Here is a 16,920-nt window from a genome sequence, read left to right on the forward strand (position 1 = left end):
ACAGAGACAGGAACAAGGACACTAAGGACAATCACCCACAAAACACTCAAAGAATATGGCTGCCTAAATAAATATGGTTCCCAATCAGAGACAACGATAAACACCTGCCTCTGATTAAGAACCACTTCAGACAGCCATAGACTTAACTAGAACACCCCACTAGCTACAATCCCAATACATACACACCACATACAAAAACCCATGCCACACCCTGGCCTGACCAAATAAATGAAGATAAACACAAAATACTTCGACCAGGGCGTGACACAAACTTACAGTGCCTTGCGAAAGTATTCGGCCACCTTGAACTTTGCGACCTTTTGCCACATTTCAGGCTTCAAACATAAAGATATAAAACTGTATTTTTTTGTGAAGAATCAACAACAAGTGGGACACAATCATGAAGTGGAACGACATTTATTGGATATTTCAAACTTTTTAACAAATCAAAAACTGAAAAATTGGGCGTGCAACATTATTCAGCCCCTTTACTTTCAGTGCAGCAAACTCTCTCCAGAAGTTCAGTGAGGATCTCTGAATGATCCAATGTTGACCTAAATGACTAATGATGATAAATACAATCCACCTGTGTGTAATAAAGTCTCCGTATAAATGCACCTGCACTGCGATAGTCTCAGAGGTCTGTTAAAAGCGCAGAGAGCATCATGAAGAACAAGGAACACACCAGGCAGGTCCGAGATACTGTTGTGAAGAAGTTTAAAGCCGGATTTGGATACAAAAGATTTCCCAAGCTTTAAACATCCCAAGGAGCACTGTGCAAGCGATAATATTGAAATGGAAGGAGTATCAGACCACTGCAAATCTACCAAGACCTGGCCGTTCCTCTAAACTTTCAGCTCATACAAGGAGAAGACTGATCAGAGATGCAGCCAAGAGGCCCATGATCACTCTGGATGAACTGCAGAGATCTACAGCTGAGGTGGGAGACTCTGTCCATAGGACAACAATCAGTCGTATATTGCACAAATCTGGCCTTTATGGAAGAGTGGCAAGAAGAAAGCCATTTCTTAAAGATATCCATAAAAAGTGTCGTTTAAAGTTTGCCACAAGACACCTGGGAGACACACCAAACATGTGGAAGAAGGTGCTCTGGTCAGATGAAACCAAAATGGAACTTTTTGGCAACAATGCAAAACGTTATGTTTGGCGTAAAAGCAACACAGCTCATCACCCTGAACACACCTATCCCCACTGTCAAACATGGTGGTGGCAGCATCATGGTTTGGGCCTGCTTTTCTTCAGCAGGGACAGGGAAGATGGTTAAAATTGATGGGAAGATGGATGGAGCCAAATACAGGACCATTCTGGAAGAAAACCTGATGGAGTCTGCAAAAGACCTGAGACTGGGACGGCGATTTGTCTTCAAACAAGACAATGATCCAAAACATAAAGCAAAATCTACAATGGAATGGTTCAAAAATAAACATATCCAGGTGTTAGAATGGCCAAGTCAAAGTCCAGACCTGAATCCAATCGAGAATCTGTGGAAAGAACTGAAAACTGCTGTTCACAAATGCTCTCCATCCAACCTCACTGAGCTCGAGCTGTTTTGCAAGGAGGAATGGGAAAAAATGTCAGTCTCTCGATGTGCAAAACTGATAGAGACATACCCCAAGCGACTTACAGCTGTAATCGCAGCAAAAGGGCGCTACAAAGTATTAACTTAAGGGGGCTGAATAATTTTGCACGCCCAATTTTTCAGTTTTTGATTTGTTAAAAAAGAAATATCCAATAAATGTTGTTCCACTTCATGATGGTGTCCCACTTGTTGTTGATTCTTCACAAAAAAATACAGTTTTATATCTTTATGTTTGAAGCCTGAAATGTGGCAAAAGGTCGCAAAGTTCAAGGGGGGCGAATACTTTCGCAAGGCACTGTATATTCTGGGTTCTGATGGGGTACGACAGTTGAACTTAAGCTCATGAGTCATATGATTAATTTGTGAGTCCAAAAGTGGATGTAGCAACTCCACATGTTGTTGTGGTCTCTGAGAAACAGACTGGACTTCCTGGACATGTGGAGACTGGAGTAGTGATAGTCTGGTAGAAAAGGTATTCAGAACAGTAGGTCAGAGAAGCAGACAGACAGTAAGTACTGGAGAGGCTGTATTCAGAACAGTAGGTCAGAGAAGCAGACAGCAGGTACTGGAGAGGCTGTATTCAGAACAGTAGGTCAGAGAAGCAGACAGACAGTAAGTACTGGAGAGACTGTATTCAGAACAGTAGGTCAGAGAAGCAGACAGCAGGTACTGGAGAGGCTGTATTCAGAACAGTAGGTCAGAGAAGCAGACAGCAGGTACTGGAGAGGCTGTATTCAGAACAGTAGGTCAGAGAAGCAGACAGCAGGTACTGGAGAGACTATTCAGAACAGTAGGTCAGAGAAGCAGACAGCAGGTACTGTAGAGGCTGTATTCAGAACAGTAGGTCAGAGAAGCAGACAGACAGCGGGTACTGTAGAGACTGTATTCAGAACAGTAGGTCAGAGAAGCAGACAGCAGGTACTGGAGAGGCTGTATTCAGAACAGTAGGTCAGAGAAGCAGACAGCAGGTACTGGAGAGACTGTATTCAGAACAGTAGGTCAGAGAAGCAGACAGCAGGTACTGGAGAGACTGTATTCAGAACAGTAGGTCAGAGAAGCAGACAGCAGGTACTGGAGAGGCTGTATTCAGAACAGTAGGTCAGAGATGCAGACAGCAGGTACTGGAGAGGCTGTATGCAGAACAGTAGGTCAGAGAAGCAGACAGCAGGTACTGGAGAGACTGTATTCAGAACAGTAGGTCAGAGAAGCAGACAGCAGGTACTGGAGAGACTGTATTCAGAACAGTAGGTCAGAGAAGCAGACAGCAGGTACTGGAGATGCTGTATTCAGAACAGTAGGTCAGATAAGCAGACAGCAGGTACTGGAGAGGCTGTATTCAGAACAGTAGGTCAGAGAAGCAGACAGCAGGTACTGGAGAGGCTGTATTCAGAACAGTAGGTCAGAGAAGCAGACAGCAGGTACTGGAGAGGCTGTATTCAGAACAGTAGGTCAGAGAAGCAGACAGCAGGTACTGGAGAGACTGTATTCAGAACAGTAGGTCAGAGAAGCATACAGCAGGTACTGGAGAGGCTGTATTCAGAACAGTAGGTCAGAGAAGCAGACAGCAGGTACTGGAGAGACTGTATTCAGAACAGTAGGTCAGAGAAGCAGACAGCAGGTACTGGAGAGACTGTATTCAGAACAGTAGGTCAGAGAAGCAGACAGCGGGTACTGTAGAGACTGTATTCAGAACAGTAGGTCAGAGAAGCAGACAGCAGGTACTGGAGAGACTGTATTCAGAACAGTAGGTCAGAGAAGCAGACAGCGGGTACTGTAGAGACTGTATTCAGAACAGTAGGTCAGAGAAGCAGACAGCAGGTACTGGAGAGACTGTGTTCAGAACAGTAGGTCAGAGAAGCAGACAGCGGGTACTGTAGAGACTGTATTCAGAACAGTAGGTCAGAGAAGCAGACAGCAGGTACTGGAGAGGCTGTATTCAGAACAGTAGGTCAGAGAAGCAGACAGTAAGTACTGGAGAGACTGTATTCAGAACAGTAGGTCAGAGAAGCAGACAGCAGGTACTGGAGAGGCTGTATTCAGAACAGTAGGTCAGAGAAGCAGACAGCAGGTACTGGAGAGACTGTATTCAGAACAGTAGGTCAGAGAAGCAGACAGCAGGTACTGGAGAGACTGTATTCAGAACAGTAGGTCAGAGAAGCAGACAGCGGGTACTGTAGAGACTGTATTCAGAACAGTAGGTCAGAGAAGCAGACAGCAGGTACTGGAGAGACTGTATTCAGAACAGTAGGTCAGAGAAGCAGACAGCGGGTACTGTAGAGACTGTATTCAGAACAGTAGGTCAGAGAAGCAGACAGCAGGTACTGGAGAGACTGTGTTCAGAACAGTAGGTCAGAGAAGCAGACAGCGGGTACTGTAGAGACTGTATTCAGAACAGTAGGTCAGAGAAGCAGACAGCAGGTACTGGAGAGGCTGTATTCAGAACAGTAGGTCAGAGAAGCAGACAGTAAGTACTGGAGAGACTGTATTCAGAACAGTAGGTCAGAGAAGCAGACAGCAGGTACTGGAGAGGCTGTATTCAGAACAGTAGGTCAGAGAAGCAGACAGCAGGTACTGGAGAGACTGTATTCAGAACAGTAGGTCAGAGAAGCAGACAGCAGGTACTGGAGAGACTGTATTCAGAACAGTAGGTCAGAGAAGCAGACAGCAGGTACTGGAGAGGCTGTATTCAGAACAGTAGGTCAGAGATGCAGACAGCAGGTACTGGAGAGGCTGTATGCAGAACAGTAGGTCAGAGAAGCAGACAGCAGGTACTGGAGAGACTGTATTCAGAACAGTAGGTCAGAGAAGCAGACAGCAGGTACTGGAGAGACTGTATTCAGAACAGTAGGTCAGAGAAGCAGACAGCAGGTACTGGAGATGCTGTATTCAGAACAGTAGGTCAGATAAGCAGACAGCAGGTACTGGAGAGGCTGTATTCAGAACAGTAGGTCAGAGAAGCAGACAGCAGGTACTGGAGAGGCTGTATTCAGAACAGTAGGTCAGAGAAGCAGACAGCAGGTACTGGAGAGGCTGTATTCAGAACAGTAGGTCAGAGAAGCAGACAGCAGGTACTGGAGAGACTGTATTCAGAACAGTAGGTCAGAGAAGCATACAGCAGGTACTGGAGAGGCTGTATTCAGAACAGTAGGTCAGAGAAGCAGACAGCAGGTACTGGAGAGACTGTATTCAGAACAGTAGGTCAGAGAAGCAGACAGCAGGTACTGGAGAGACTGTATTCAGAACAGTAGGTCAGAGAAGCAGACAGCGGGTACTGTAGAGACTGTATTCAGAACAGTAGGTCAGAGAAGCAGACAGCAGGTACTGGAGAGACTGTATTCAGAACAGTAGGTCAGAGAAGCAGACAGCGGGTACTGTAGAGACTGTATTCAGAACAGTAGGTCAGAGAAGCAGACAGCAGGTACTGGAGAGACTGTGTTCAGAACAGTAGGTCAGAGAAGCAGACAGCGGGTACTGTAGAGACTGTATTCAGAACAGTAGGTCAGAGAAGCAGACAGCAGGTACTGGAGAGGCTGTATTCAGAACAGTAGGTCAGAGAAGCAGACAGTAAGTACTGGAGAGACTGTATTCAGAACAGTAGGTCAGAGAAGCAGACAGCAGGTACTGGAGAGGCTGTATTCAGAACAGTAGGTCAGAGAAGCAGACAGCAGGTACTGGAGAGACTGTATTCAGAACAGTAGGTCAGAGAAGCAGACAGCAGGTACTGGAGAGACTGTATTCAGAACAGTAGGTCAGAGAAGCAGACAGCGGGTACTGTAGAGACTGTATTCAGAACAGTAGGTCAGAGAAGCAGACAGCAGGTACTGGAGAGACTGTATTCAGAACAGTAGGTCAGAGAAGCAGACAGCGGGTACTGTAGAGACTGTATTCAGAACAGTAGGTCAGAGAAGCAGACAGCAGGTACTGGAGAGACTGTGTTCAGAACAGTAGGTCAGAGAAGCAGACAGCGGGTACTGTAGAGACTGTATTCAGAACAGTAGGTCAGAGAAGCAGACAGCAGGTACTGGAGAGGCTGTATTCAGAACAGTAGGTCAGAGAAGCAGACAGTAAGTACTGGAGAGACTGTATTCAGAACAGTAGGTCAGAGAAGCAGACAGCAGGTACTGGAGAGGCTGTATTCAGAACAGTAGGTCAGAGAAGCAGACAGCAGGTACTGGAGAGGCTGTATTCAGAACAGTAGGTCAGAGAAGCAGACAGCAGGTACTGGAGAGGCTGTATTCAGAACAGTAGGTCAGAGAAGCAGACAGCAGGTACTGGAGAGACTGTATTCAGAACAGTAGGTCAGAGAAGCAGACAGCAGGTACTGGAGAGACTGTATTCAGAACAGTAGGTCAGAGAAGCAGACAGCAGGTACTGGAGAGGCTGTATTCAGAACAGTAGGTCAGAGAAGCAGACAGCAGGTACTGTAGAGGCTGTATTCAGAACAGTAGGTCAGAGAAGCAGACAGACAGCGGGTACTGTAGAGACTGTATTCAGAACAGTAGGTCAGAGAAGCAGACAGCAGGTACTGGAGAGGCTGTATTCAGAACAGTAGGTCAGAGAAGCAGACAGCAGGTACCGGAGAGACTGTATTCAGAACAGTAGGTCAGAGAAGCAGACAGCAGGTACTGGAGAGGCTGTATTAAGAACAGTAGGTCAGAGAAGCAGACAGCAGGTACTGGAGAGGCTGTATTCAGAACAGTAGGTCAGAGAAGCAGACAGCAGGTACTGGAGAGGCTGTATTCAGAACAGTAGGTCCGAGAAGCAGACAGCAGGTACTGGAGAGGCTGTATTCAGAACAGTAGGTCAGAGAAGCAGACAGCAGGTACTGGAGAGACTGTATTCAGAACAGTAGGTCAGAGAAGCAGACAGCAGGTACTGGAGAGACTATTCAGAACAGTAGGTCAGAGAAGCAGACAGCAGGTACTGGAGAGGCTGTATTCAGAACAGTAGGTCAGAGAAGCAGACAGCAGGTACTGTAGAGGCTGTATTCAGAACAGTAGGTCAGAGAAGCAGACAGACAGCGGGTACTGTAGAGACTGTATTCAGAACAGTAGGTCAGAGAAGCAGACAGCAGGTACTGGAGAGGCTGTATTCAGAACAGTAGGTCAGAGAAGCAGACAGCAGGTACCGGAGAGGCTGTATTCAGAACAGTAGGTCAGAGAAGCAGACAGCAGGTACTGGAGAGGCTGTATTAAGAACAGTAGGTCAGAGAAGCAGACAGCAGGTACTGGAGAGGCTGTATTCAGAACAGTAGGTCAGAGAAGCAGACAGCAGGTACTGGAGAGGCTGTATTCAGAACAGTAGGTCCGAGAAGCAGACAGCAGGTACTGGAGAGGCTGTATTCAGAACAGTAGGTCAGAGAAGCAGACAGCAGGTACTGGAGAGACTGTATTCAGAACAGTAGGTCAGAGAAGCAGACAGCAGGTACTGGAGAGACTATTCAGAACAGTAGGTCAGAGAAGCAGACAGCAGGTACTGGAGAGGCTGTATTCAGAACAGTAGGTCAGAGAAGCAGACAGCAGGTACTGGAGAGGCTCTAAGCACATTCAAGTTGTTTCTGGAATTACATGCCCAAGGTCATCTGCCGAATGTGTGTGTGTTTACTTTATGCCACAGTTCAACAGCGAGGGAATGTTAAAAGCCTTTTTATGGATCTATGGCAGCACGTGTGTGTGTGTGTGTGTGTGTGTGTGTGTGTGTGTGTGTGTGTGTGTGTGTGTGTGTGTGTGTGTGTGTGTGTGTGTGTGTGTGTGTGTGTGTGTGTGTGTGTGTGTGTGTGTGTGTGTGTATAAATCAGAGAGAAGTGTGTGTTTAGCAGTCTGGATGTGTCCTCTAATGCCACGAGACTCCCCACACACGGCACGTGCCCAGAACTCTTTATCCCCGCTGCAGTGTCTCCTCTCTCCTCCCATTCCTTACCAACACTCAGGCAACTGGGCTGCTGTGAGAGTCACCTTGGCTCCGTATGCCAGCACAGCTGCATCTCCCTCCTCATGCCTAGATCCAAGATGGCACCCAGTTTCTCCCTGCAGTGACCTGCTTCTCTCACACCTCTGCAGAGGCAGTTGCCCTGACAACGTCAACGACAGCCTGCTATTGGTTGAAACCCTCTGCAAACGGACAGCCTTGGTGATTATGTCATGCAGAGACAGCTTCTCTGTGTTATTGTGAGGAGGACAATGTTTATGTAATTGGTGCCAGGGAAGGCAGGTCCAAGGAATTGATTAGGGTACCCAATAATGCAGTAGCACTATAATGCCCAATAATGCAGTTTTTAAAAATTATTATTATTACCTTTATTTAACTAGGCAAGTCAGTTAAGAACAAATTCTTTTTTTCAATGATGGCCTAGGAACAGTGGGTTAACTGCCTGTTCAGGGGCTTGTCAGCTCGGGGATTTGAACTTGCAACCTTCCAGTTACTAGTCCAACGCTCTAACCACTAGGCTACCCTGCCGCCCCACGTTGAAGATGTCCTGTATCCAATTCCCAATATCATCATATGAATCACTTTATTACAGTGACTTGTAATGTTATTTAACATGACTAAAGTTAATCAGCGGAATCAGAGTCGTGTAGCCTAAAGGTTCAGGGGCATAACGTTCTGATGCCCCCTACATTCAAACAATTGGTCTTTAGCCTGTTGAAAGGAAATACAACGTTCCATCATTAGACTTGGTGACAGGCTCCGATGAAGATGCTGCTACTTCAGGTTCCAGTCATTTACAGTGTGGTAACGGCACCATCAGCATCTCATTCATAGTGACATGAAGGCACCGCTTACAGCATCACAGAGAGAGTGGAGCTGGCAGCACAGCATCACAGGGAGAGTGGAGCTGGCAGCACAGCATCACAGGGAGAGTGGAGCTGGCAGCACAGCATCACAGAGAGAGTGGAGCTGGCAGCACAGCATCACAGAGAGAGTGGAGCTGGCAGCACAGCATCACAGAGAGAGTGGAGCTGGCAGCACAGCATCACAGAGAGAGTGGAGCTGGCAGCACAGCATCACAGAGAGAGTGGAGCTGGCAGCACAGAGAGAGTGGAGTTAGCAGCACAGCATCACAGAGAGAGTGGAGTTAGCAGCACAGCATCACAGAGAGAGTGGAGCTGGCAGCACAGCATCACAGAGAGAGTGGAGCTGGCTGCACAGCATCACAGAGAGAGTGGAGCTGGCAGCAGAGCATCACAGAGAGAGTGGAGCTGGCAGCAGAGCATCACAGAGCGAGTGGAGCTGGCAGCAGAGCATCACAGAGAGAGTGGAGCTGGCAGCAGAGCATCACAGAGAGAGTGGAGCTGGCAGCACAGCATCACAGAGAGAGTGGAGCTGGCAGCACAGCATCACAGAGAGAGTGGAGCTGGCAGCACAGCATTACAGAGAGAGTGGAGCTGGCAGCAGAGCATCACAGAGAGAGTGGAGCTGGCAGCACAGCATCCCAGAGAGAGTGGAGCTGGCAGCAGAGCATCACAGCCAATGACCTCAGTGGTTCTGCAGCAGAGAGAGAGAGAGAGAAGTGAGAGAGAGAGCGGGTGAGAGGGGGAGGGGGAGAGAAGCGGTAATGGTATGACACACTCCTAATCTATAACCGGAGACGCAGACGGGACAGGACTGGACCAAGAGTGTTCGGTGCAGCTCCCGGAGCGTCTGTCTCTGCGCAAGATGCTCAGCAGAACCGGGGAAAACCTATCGACCGATTAACTACGTTAGTCCCTGTTAGGTTAAGGAAGAGAGTCAGAATGACTATCCCCAAAGATATTCCTGAAAAGTGGTTCCCCATCGTTCTTCCACTGCAACAGAAGAAACAACAAGGACTAGCTGCTAAAACCAAGAAGACGTGGACAGGTACTTCTGTTTGCCACAGTCACGTCAGTCATCTGTTTTATATGCAGTGTGTGTCTTTTTGCTCATTGGATGGGGAAATGTGCTGTAGCTTCCATCTATATGATTTATTGTGTTCTGTCTGATGACAGACAGGATCTCCTTGCTATGTCAATAAACCATTCTACATCTCATCTGTTTGTGTCAGTATTCAGTCCCTCTCATCTCATGATTTCTCACATCTCTGCAGTGTCCCCCATCTCCATCATTGTGTGTGTGTGTTTATGTGTCTGTGTGAAGCCTCATCCACATCTACCTGTCACTCCGTCACCAGTCCACTCCTCTGTCTAACCTTGTATGGATACAGTTCACACTCGTACGCTTCACTGACTCTCAGTGCCTGTCATTTCACGCGTGACCAGTCACTGTCAGCCAACACTCTACCTCTCAATGCTGTCAGTGGCTGGCACACACACACACACACAGATGGAGCTTTTAACAACCTCATCTGTCATTATAGAATGCTGGACTGAATACCCTGTCCCGTTGACAAGGATTCAGTACCCTGTTCTTGAGAGACATAACTACTGCTGTGGACTGACAGTGTTAATTGTATGTTGCTCATTAGGCCCATAATGAATGATAGTTAATAGAAAAGAATGTCATGACATTCATGAGGCCCTCAGTGTGTGACTAATGTCCCTGTCTGAGCAGCCCAGGGCGGTGAGACAAGCCCGGGGCGGTGAGACAGCCCGGGGCGGTGAGACAAGCCCGGGGCGGTGAGACAGCCCGGGGCGGTGAGACAGCCCGGGGCGGTGAGACAAGCCCGGGGCGGTGAGACAAGCCCGGGGCGGTGAGACACTGATCCATCTTATAGGCACCAGTCACAGACACTGCACTGGTTCTCCCTAACCTTTTCTGCATGCATCCACCATCATTTGACCTTTATTTAAACCAGTCTGTCTGTTACTGTGTCAGTTTCATTGTTTACCTTAAATTGACAGAAAAGAGACTACCTCTCCCTCTCTCTCTCTCTCTCTCTCTCTCTCTACCTCTCTCTACCTCTACCTCTCTCTCTACCTCTCTCTCTACCTCTCTCTACCTCTCTCTCTCTCTCTCTCTCTCTCTCTCTCTCTACCTCTCTCTCTACCTCTCTCTACCTCTCTCTACCTCTCTCTACCTCTCTCTCTCTCTCTACCTCTCTCTCTACCTCTCTCTACCTCTCTCTACCTCTCTCTACCTCTCTCTCTCTCTCTCTCTCTCTCTCTCTCTCTACCTCTCTCTCTACCTCTCTCTACCTCTCTCTCTCTCTCTCTACCTCTCTCTCTCTCTCTCTCTACCTCTCTCTACCTCTCTACCTCTACCTCTCTCTACCTCTCTCTCTACCTCTCTCTACCCCTCTCTTTACCTCTCTCTCTCTTTACCTCTCTCTCTCTTTACCCCTCTCTCTCTCTCTCTTTCTCTCTACCTCTCTCTCTACCTCTCTCTACCTCTCTCTCTCTCTCACTACCTCTCTCTACCTCTCTCTACCTCTCTCTCTACCTCTCTCTACCCCTCTCTTTACCTCTCTCTCTCTTTACCTCTCTCTCTCTCTACCTCTCTCTCTCTCTCGCTCACTCTCTACCTCTCTCTCTCGCTCACTCTCTACCTCTCTCTCTCTCTCGCTCTCTACCTCTCTCTCTACCTCTCTACCTCTCTCTACCTCTCTCTCTCTCTTTACCTCTCTCTCTCGCACGCTCTCTACCTCTCTCTCTACCTGGTTTTCTTGAGATTTACAAAGTAAACAATGGGACAGTATCAGACAGACCGTCCTCTGGGTTCAGTTAGGGAACATCTACAAGACCAGGCAGCAGAATACAACCCACTAGATAGAACATTGAATGTGTGTAGATAGAATAGTATGTGTGTGTTGGTCAGTGTGAATGTGTGTGTAAATAGAATTGTGTGTGTATGTGTGTTGGTGTGTGAATGTGTGTGTAGATAGAATAGTGCATGTGTGTTGGCGTGTGTGAATGTGTGTGTAGATAGAATAGTGCATGTGTGTTGGTGTGTGTGAATGTGTGTGTAGATAGAATAGTGCATGTGTGTTGGTGTGTGTGAATGTGTGTGGCCACGGGGTGAGTCTAAGAACTGGTGCGTCAGGTATTTGTGGCAGGTGCCGTCATGTCTAGAGAAAGGGGAGAAAGGGGAGAAGGGGACGAGAGGGAGAGAGTGAGAGAGAAGGAGAGAGAAGGAGAGAGAGTGAGAGAGAAGGAGAGAGAAGGAGAGAGAGTGAGAGAGAAGGAGAGAGAAGGAGAGAGAGTGAGAGAGAAGGAGAGAGAAGGAGAGAGAAGGAGAGAGAAGGAGAGAGAGTGAGAGAGAAGGAGAGAGAAGGAGAGAGAAGGAGAGAGAGTGAGAGAGAAGGAGAGAGAAGGAGAGAGAGTGAGAGAGAAGGAGAGAGAGCTCCCCTGTGGATCTGCCTCTCTCATGGTAACACAGATCCATACGTCATGCCTCCACTCACTCACACTATCCTCTCAACAGGATGATAGTAGCTTGTAGAATCCTCCAGGCCTTGCTGTTATGATCTGTGATAAGTCTAACCTAGTTCCTATGCTGTAGATGTCTCTGTGTCCCAGTAAAGAGGTTTAAAGGCTGGATAATGGGCTTCTGTATTGTCCTGCTGCGTAGCTCTGAGAGGCACTGTGGCTGGAGGCTGGAGCGTCCTGCTGCGTAGCTCTGAGAGGCACTGTGGCTGGAGGCTGGAGCGTCCTGCTGCGTAGCTCTGAGAGGCACTGTGGCTGGAGGATGGAGCGTCCTGCTGCGTAGCTCTGAGAGGCACTGTGGCTGGAGGATGGAGCGTCCTGCTGCGTAGCTCTGAGAGGCACTGTGGCTGGAGGATGGAGCGTCCTGCTGCGTAGCTCTGAGAGGCACTGTGGCTGGAGGATGGAGCGTCCTGCTGCGTAGCTCTGAGAGGCACTGTGGCTGGAGGATGGAGCGTCCTGCTGCGTAGCTCTGAGAGGCGCTGGAGGCTGGAGCGTCCTGCTGCGTAGCTCTGAGAGGCACTGTGGCTGGAGGCTGGAGCGTCCTGCTGCGTAGCTCTGACCAACCTACCTGTCTTCCGGCGGGCATGGGGCTGTTATGTGACCAACCTACCTGTCTGCCAGCGGGCATGGGGCTGTTATGTGACCAACCTACCTGCCTGCCAGCGGGCATGGGGCTGTTATGTGACCAACCTACCTGTCTGCCAGCGGGCATGGGGCTGTTATGTGACCAACCTACCTGCCTGCCAGCGGGCATGGGGCTGTTATGTGACCAACCTACCTGTCTGCCGGCGGGCATGGGGCTGTTATGTGACCAACCTACCTGTCTGCCAGCGGGCATGGGGCTGTTATGTGACCAACCTACCTGCCTGCCAGCAGGCATGGGGCTGTTATGTGACCAACCTACCTGCCTGCCAGCGGGCATGGGGCTGTTATGTGACCAACCTACCTGTCTGCCAGCGGGCATGGGGCTGTTATGTGACCAACCTACCTGCCTGCCAGCAGGCATGGGGCTGTTATGTGACCAACCTACCTGCCTGCCAGCGGGCATGGGGCTGTTATGTGACCAACCTACCTGTCTGCCAGCGGGCATGGGGCTGTTATGTGACCAACCTACCTGCCTGCCAGCGGGCATGGGGCTGTTATGTGGACCAGCCTGCCAGCGGGCATGGGGCTGTTATGTGGACCAGCCTGCCAGCGGGCATGGGGCTGTTATGTGGACCAGCCTGCCAGCGGGCATGGGGCTGTTATGTGGACCAGCCTGCCAGCGGGCATGGGGCTGTTATGTGGACCATCCTGCCAGCGGGCATGGGGCTGTTATGTGGACCAGCCTGCCAGCGGGCATGGGGCTGTTATGTGGGCAACAGGGGTTAATGCAGACTGGCTACAGATTTATTTCAGACGCTGACAAAGAAACAACACAACGACCTTCAGAGTAAGAGAGCTGGAGGAAGGAGAGAGGGATGGACAGAGAGAGGAGTGGAGGGAGGAAGAGAGGGATGTAGATAGAGAGAGGAGTGGAGGGAGGAAGAGAGGGATGTAGATAGAGAGAGGAGTGGAGGGAGGAAGAGAGGGATGTAGATAGAGAGAGGATTGGAGGGAGGAAGAGAGGGATGGACAGAGAGAGGAGTGGAGTGAGGAAGAGAGGGATGTAGATAGAGAGAGGAGTGGAGGGAGGAAGAGAGGGATGTAGATAGAGAGAGGAGTGGAGGGAGGAAGAGAGGGATGTAGATAGAGAGAGGAGTGGAGGGAGGAAGAGAGGGATGTAGATAGAGAGAGGAATGGAGGGAGGAAGAGAGGGATGTAGATAGAGAGAGGAGTGGAGGGAGGAAGAGAGGGATGTAGATAGAGAGAGGAATGGAGGGAGGAAGAGAGGGATGTAGATAGAGAGAGGAATGGAGGGGGGAAGAGAGGGATGTAGATAGAGAGAGGAATGGAGGGGGGAAGAGAGGGATGTAGATAGAGAGAGGAATGGAGGGAGGAAGAGAGGGATGCAGCAGGGAGGAAGAAACAAGCAGCAGATAGATAAAATGGAGAGAAAAGTCTGCATTACTGTAACACAATCTTGTCATACTTGTCATGGCTAACACTGACAAGCCCCCCCTGTCTCTCTCTCTCTCTCTCTCTATCTCTCGCATTCCCTTTATCTCTCTCTCTCCATCTCTCTCTCTATCTCTCGCATTCCCTTTCTCTCTCGCTCTCTCTCTCTATCTCTCTCTCTCTCGCATTCCCTTTATCTCTCTCTATCTCTCTCTCTCTTTCTCTCCATCTCTCTCTCTATCTCTCGCATTCCCTTTCTCTCTCACTCTCTCTCTCTCTCGCATTCCCTTTCTCTCTCTCTCTCGCTCTCTCTCTATCTCTCTCTCGCATTCCCTTTCTCTCTCTCTCTCTCTATCTCTCTCCGTCTCTCTCTCGCATTCCCTTTCTCTCTCTCTTTCGTTCTCTCTCTCTCTCGCTTTCCCTTTCTCTGTCTTTCATTCTCTCTTTCTCTTTCTCTCTCTCTCGCTCTCTCTCTCTCTCGTTCTCTCTCTCTCTCTCTCGTTCTCTCTTGCTTTCTGTCTCTCTCTCTCTGTAAACTATTGCAGATATTATGAACAGTTCTTAACCCTAACATGCCCTGAAACCTGGAACAGTCGTATAACTGACTGACCTCCTCTTAACACTCACAGATCTGACAGTATGAGAGACAGTATGAGAGGTGACACATCCATCAACTGTTTATATAGGGCCTAGGTTAATATCTTCTTATGGTCCATCAACTGTTTATATAGGGCCTAGGTTAATGTCTTCTTATGGTCCATCAACTGTTTATATAGGGCCTAGGTTAATGTCTTCTTATGGTCCATCAACTGTTTATATAGGGCCTAGGTTAATATCTTCTTATGGTCCATCAACTGTTTATATAGGGCCTAGGTTAATGTCTTCTTATGGTCCATCTACTGTTTAAAGAGGCCTAGGTTAATGTCTTCTTATGGTCCATCAACTGTTTATATAGGGCCTAGGTTAATGTCTCCTTATGGTCCATCAACTGTTTATATAGGGCCTAGGTTAATGTCTTCTTATGGTCCATCAACTGTTTATATAGGGCCTAGGTTAATGTCTCCTTATGGTCCATCAACTGTTTATATAGGGCCTAGGTTAATGTCTTCTTATGGTCCATCAACTGTTTATATAGGGCCTAGGTTAATGTCTCCTTATGGTCCATCAACTGTTTATATAGGGCCTAGGTTAATGTCTTCTTATGGTCCATCAACTGTTTATATAGGGCCTAGGTTAATGTCTCCTTATGGTCCATCAACTTTTTATATAGGGCCTAGGTTAATGTCTTCTTATGGTCCATCAACTGTTTATATAGGGCCTAGGTTAATGTCTCCTTATGGTCCATCAACTGTTTATATAGGGCCTAGGTTAATGTCTTCTTATGGTCCATCAACTGTTTATATAGGGCCTAGGTTAATGTCTCCTTATGGTCCATCAACTGTTTATATAGGGCCTAGGTTAATGTCTCCTTATGGTCCATCAACTGTTTATATAGGGCCTAGGTTAATGTCTTCTTATGGTCCATCAACTGTTTATATAGGGCCTAGGTTAATGTCTTCTTATGGTCCATCTACTGTTTATATAGGGCCTAGGTTAATGTCTCCTTATGGTCCATCTACTGTTTATATAGGGCCTAGGTTAATGTCTCCTTATGGTCCATCAACTGTTTATATAGGGCCTAGGTTAATGTCTTCTTATGGTCCATCAACTGTTTATATAGGGCCTAGGTTAATGTCTTCTTATGGTCCATCAACTGTTTATATAGGGCCTAGGTTAATGTCTTCTTATGGTCCATCAACTGTTTATATAGGGCCTAGGTTAATGTCTTCTTATGGTCCATCAACTGTTTATATAGGGCCTAGGTTAATGTCTTCTTATGGTCCATCAACTGTTTATATAGGGCCTAGGTTAATGTCTTCTTATGGTCCATCAACTGTTTATATAGGGCCTAGGTTAATGTCTTCTTATGGTCCATCAACTGTTTATATAGGGCCTAGGTTAATGTCTTCTTATGGTCCATCAACTGTTTATATAGGGCCTATGTTAATGTCTCCTTGTGGTCCATCTCTGCTCTAGCATGTTGTGTATTACTGTAATATGTGTATTGTGTCTACAGTATAATGTATGTGGACTGGATGTGTATGTGTGAATAAACTATGTTAGTGAGTGTGAGGGCTGTGTGTTTTGGTAGTTCAGACAGGGCTGTGTATTTTGGTAGGTCAGACAGGACTGTGTGTTTTAGTAGGTCAGACAGGACTGTGTGTTTTGGTAGGTCAGATGGGGCTGTGTGTTTTGGTAGATCAGACATGACTGTGTGTTTTGGTAGATTAGACAGGGCTGTGTGTTTCGGTAGGTCAGACAGGACTGTGTGTTTTGGTAGGTCAGATGGGGCTGTGTGTTTTGGTAGGTCAGACATGACTGTGTGTTTTGGTAGATTAGACAGGGCTGTGTGTTTCGGTAGGTCAGACAGGACTGTGTGTTTTGGTAGGTCAGATGGGGCTGTGTGTTTTGGTAGATTAGACAGGGCTGTGTGTTTCGGTAGGTCAGACAGGACTGTGTGTTTTGGTAGGTCAGATGGGGCTGTGTGTTTTGGTAGGTCAGACAGGACTGTGTGTTTTTGTAGGTCAGACAGGGCTGTGTGTTTTAGTAGGTCAGACAGGATTGTGTGTTTTGGTAGGTCAGATGGGGCTGTGTGTTTTGGTAGATCAGACATGACTGTGTGTTTTGGTAGATTAGACAGGGCTGTGTGTTTCGGTAGGTCAGACAGGACTGTGTGTTTTGGTAGGTCAGATGGGGCTGTGTGTTTTGGTAGGACAGACAGGACTGTGTGTTTTGGTAGGTCAGACAGGGCTGTGTGTTTTAGTAGGTCAGACAGGACTGTGTGTTTTGGTAGGTCAGATGGGGCTGTGTGTTTTGGTAGATCAGACATGACTGTGTTTTGGT

At 48.0% G+C, this 16,920-nt stretch overlaps 2 protein-coding genes across 3 annotated transcripts in view; both read left to right on the forward strand.

Moving 5' to 3' along the window:
- The first annotated feature begins 8,911 nt into the window (after positions 1-8,911).
- The window catches only part of LOC109880886 (phospholipid-transporting ATPase ID), a 105,550-nt gene continuing 97,541 nt past the window's right edge, over positions 8,912-16,920 (forward strand). The window contains 1 exon segment of the mRNA XM_031787466.1: positions 8,912-9,439. Within this exon segment, the coding sequence (XP_031643326.1) occupies positions 9,334-9,439 (106 nt within the window). The 5' untranslated portion in view covers positions 8,912-9,333.
- Positions 14,428-16,920, forward strand: part of LOC116353154 (uncharacterized) — a 4,631-nt gene continuing 2,138 nt past the window's right edge. For both annotated transcript variants that reach the window (XM_031787465.1, XM_031787464.1), the window contains exon 1: positions 14,428-16,920. This exon is cut by the window's right edge. In XM_031787465.1, the coding sequence (XP_031643325.1) occupies positions 14,899-16,053 (1,155 nt within the window). In that variant the 5' untranslated portion in view covers positions 14,428-14,898 and the 3' untranslated portion in view covers positions 16,054-16,920.

Source organism: Oncorhynchus kisutch, linkage group LG13 (genome assembly GCF_002021735.2).
Source record: "Oncorhynchus kisutch isolate 150728-3 linkage group LG13, Okis_V2, whole genome shotgun sequence".
Classification (NCBI taxonomy): Eukaryota; Metazoa; Chordata; class Actinopteri; order Salmoniformes; family Salmonidae; genus Oncorhynchus; species Oncorhynchus kisutch.